General features: G+C 27.9%; 1 protein-coding gene across 1 annotated transcript; it reads left to right on the top strand.

Moving 5' to 3' along the window:
- The first annotated feature begins 1277 nt into the window (after positions 1–1277).
- On the top strand, positions 1278–2334 carry LOC136981836 (uncharacterized). The gene is made up of 5 exons (XM_067278221.1): positions 1278–1374; positions 1647–1708; positions 1782–1938; positions 2019–2089; positions 2199–2334. Exons 2-5 carry the CDS (start codon positions 1651–1653, stop codon positions 2318–2320), a joined length of 408 nt encoding a protein of 135 aa, XP_067134322.1. The 5' UTR covers positions 1278–1374; positions 1647–1650; the 3' UTR covers positions 2321–2334.
- The last annotated feature ends 1009 nt before the right edge of the window (positions 2335–3343 follow it).

Below are 3343 nucleotides of genomic sequence, written 5' to 3'. Positions count from 1 at the left end.
TAGAAAGTCATAATTAACTTTTGCATAATAAAGTTAAACTGTGTATATTAATATAGTTGAATGCTTATAAGAGGAATCATAAATTTTTAACATATTTTTCTTGTTTTGAAGTTAAAATTATTAACTAAAAATAATTAATGATAAGTACACATTTAAAAAAATTAAAATTAAATTATCAACTTGTGTAATAAAGAAATAAAGCACCATAAATCGGAGTTCAAAGAAATTTTTCTTTGTTTCGGATAACTTTTTCATAGTTCAACCAAAATTCCACCAAACTCTGAAAAATATGAAGGAACTGTTTGCCTTTATATACAGGAAAAAAACCGCACCCAAATCTCTCAAAATACCTCTTTGTTATTAAGCATCAAATATTAAGCGTTTTTTGAATATATCATATAAAATTACGTTTTCCAAATAATAATTTATGCACATGCTAGAGGTCTATCGAGCATTATGACATCCAAATCATCAAAATCTAACGTGCGAATTTTTTATGAAAATTTATTTTATAAGTCCCTAATTATTTCGTGTGTTAAATAACAAGAATCATTTTACATATATTAAATTTCTATATATATTACTGTAGTTACTATTTGTTACTTTTTGTAATGGTAATTATATTTCCTCTCTCCGTTAATTATTAATGTGTTTTTTAAAAATATACACTGAAACAATGGAAAAATAAATATTCTTTGTGAATATCCATTGAGTTTTCGATCGAAAAAAATAGCTTTACTTCATTTTTTTTCATTATTGATTATCTAGATGACATTTGAGATCTACTTTCTATGATTTACTATACTTAACAAATTTACCTTTAGGTAATATAAATACGTTAAGCATTATATAACAACAAAACTGCTTGAACTGAATTTTAATGTATTAAGCATATAACTATTTCAAACTGAATTCATTCTGAAAATATGCATTATACTGGTTTTTATAAAAGTTAAAATGAAACTTCCATTATTGATTACTTTGGTATATACAGTATATAATAAAGTGCTCGAATCGAAATTTATTTATTTGTTAGAAATACAGGCGATGTCTCGAAAAAATACTTGCCGACCCCAATATAACAATCAACAAGTTACATTTAAACAAATTCTTGTTTAAAATATAAATATTGACTAATAAAAGTAACACTTATTTTTAATTAATCTTTATTAATAATTAGTTTTAATCTCTGTTGAAGTTCTGAAAGATTTTCTATTGAAAGTGTATTTGGTAAATGTAATTGTTAATAATAAAAGAACTAGTTTCGAAACAATGTATTTTACGTTTATTCTACAACAATAACATCGAGGGTTCGCAATTATATTGTATTTTTCTAACTGCGACCCAACTTAAAACTATAAAGATTGATTGCAGGTTGGTTAAACAATTTTATAATGCTGAATAAGTTAGGTTATTAACTTTAATAAAGACACATAATATAATAATTTTATTAAACTTTTAACTATAGACGTTAGAGTTTAGTTTATAGCTTAATTAATTAATATATCTTACTTAACATACCTTAATTCAATGTATTTTGTATCCAAACATTAAATACATTAAATTTTTATAACCAGTTCAATTCAGTAAGATTATAAATGCTTGAAATTTACAGTTGTTGTAAACAATAAATTATTTATCCATAGGATAATGGAAGACAAACCAAAAAGACGGATTCTAAAATCAGGAAATAAGTATACATCAAAAAGTAATTAACAAATTTTAATGTAATAATTGTAATTTATCTTCGAGATCTTTACTATTTTTTCGTTTTTAATCAGCAGCAAAATTTAAAAAAATAGTGAAATGGGATGAATTGAACATCATACAAACATCACGACCGTATAACAGATATAAAGAGCCTTCAGGATACAGTATCGCAGACAATTTATCCAACAAAAACAATAATAAATTAAATACTGAAATATCGACAATAGAGTAAGTTAGGAATTTCAAGAAGCTAAATACTTTTAAAGCAAACTCAGTCCGATGTAAAAGTATTAATATTTAAATTATAGTCCGGAGTCATTTGAATTAAAACTAAAAAGATCATGCACCAGAAAGAGTGATGAAAATCTGAAGGATTCGGGTAATTTTAGTTATTTTTAAAGTCTCAACCGATCAGTTTTGAGTTTAAAATAAAAATAACAAATAAAAATATGCGAAATAAAGTTTTAAGAAATTTATTTTCTAAACAGATGCAACCAAGGAATTCGAACTGAAGCGAAAACTACACTCTAAACAATATAGCGTCGCAAAGCTTCTACAAGATTTTTCAATGATGATGAAGAGACAGAACGAAGACGTTGATAATAATTGACAGAAATAATAAGCTATATGTACATTTAAATTTCGGCAATTCTTTTATCATTAAAATTATCAAACTTAATTCAGCTTTAAATACATAATTGATGTTCCATTTTGTTAGAATTTTACCTATATTTCGGCGATCATCATTTTATGAATTTATCTAAAAACTAGCAGATAGATCCGGCGTTGCTCGGGCAAAAGTAACAATAGCGAAGATTAAGATTATTACGTTATAGTCAACCTTACCCGTTTTCACAGAATGCAAAAATTGGGTCCTCCTGTTTTCAGACTAATTTGAAAATTTTTAGATTGGTCTAAAAATATGTTCAGTTTTTCGCAAAAACGAAAAAACTGCATCTGTGTCTTTCACGACGCTTTCTCTTAACACTTTTATTCTTACGTATCACTTCCATTATGACTCAACACTTCCATTGTTGATGGAAGTGTTAAGACTTAATCCTGACCCTCTCCCCCGTGGGAGGAATTTCGAAAAATCCTTCTTAGTGTGCATTCTCGTGACGTACCCTAACTATGTACCAAATTTCAACTTTCAACTCTTAAACGTTTGGACTCTTAACATTTCCATTGTTACGTAATATTTCTATTGTTACGTAACACTTCCATTGTTTATACTTCCATTCTTAACACTTCCATTGTTGACACTTCCATTCTTAACACTTCCGTTGTTGACACTTCCATTGTGACATAACACTTCCATTGTTGATAGAAGTGTTAAGACTTAATCCTGTCCCTCTCCCCCGTGGGAGGAATTTCGAAAAATCCCTTCTTAGTGTGCATTCTCGTGACATACCCTAACTATATACCAAATTTCAACATTCAACTCCTAACCGTTTGGGCTCTGCGCTGATTATTATTATTATGTTGGGTGTAGCGAGTTATACTCATTTCACACTGGTGGCTGTGTACTATGCCGGACCAGAGTCAAGGCATAGCAACCAAAACAAAACTAAAATTAAATAAGTGTGTCAGTGTCAGTATTCGGGAATTTCCTAACAATATGGCATGTATTCAA

Source organism: Centruroides vittatus, unplaced genomic scaffold, assembly GCF_030686945.1.
Source record: "Centruroides vittatus isolate TY-2023 unplaced genomic scaffold, ASM3068694v2 contig_799, whole genome shotgun sequence".
Taxonomy (NCBI): Eukaryota; Metazoa; Arthropoda; class Arachnida; order Scorpiones; family Buthidae; genus Centruroides; species Centruroides vittatus.
This window is presented reverse-complemented; position numbering and strand designations above follow the sequence as displayed.

What these genes read in the sequence shown, in the direction of transcription:
- LOC136981836 (XM_067278221.1), top strand. Translation starts at nt 1,651, where the DNA reads ATGGAAGACAAACCAAAAAGACGGATTCTAAAATCAGGAAATAAGTAT. An exon ending in AAATAAGTATACATCAAAAA is followed by an intron (nt 1,709 to 1,781) that starts GTAATTAACAAA and finishes GTTTTTAATCAG; the next exon opens with CAGCAAAATTTAAAAAAATA. An exon ending in ACTGAAATATCGACAATAGA is followed by an intron (nt 1,939 to 2,018) that starts GTAAGTTAGGAA and finishes TTTAAATTATAG; the next exon opens with TCCGGAGTCATTTGAATTAA.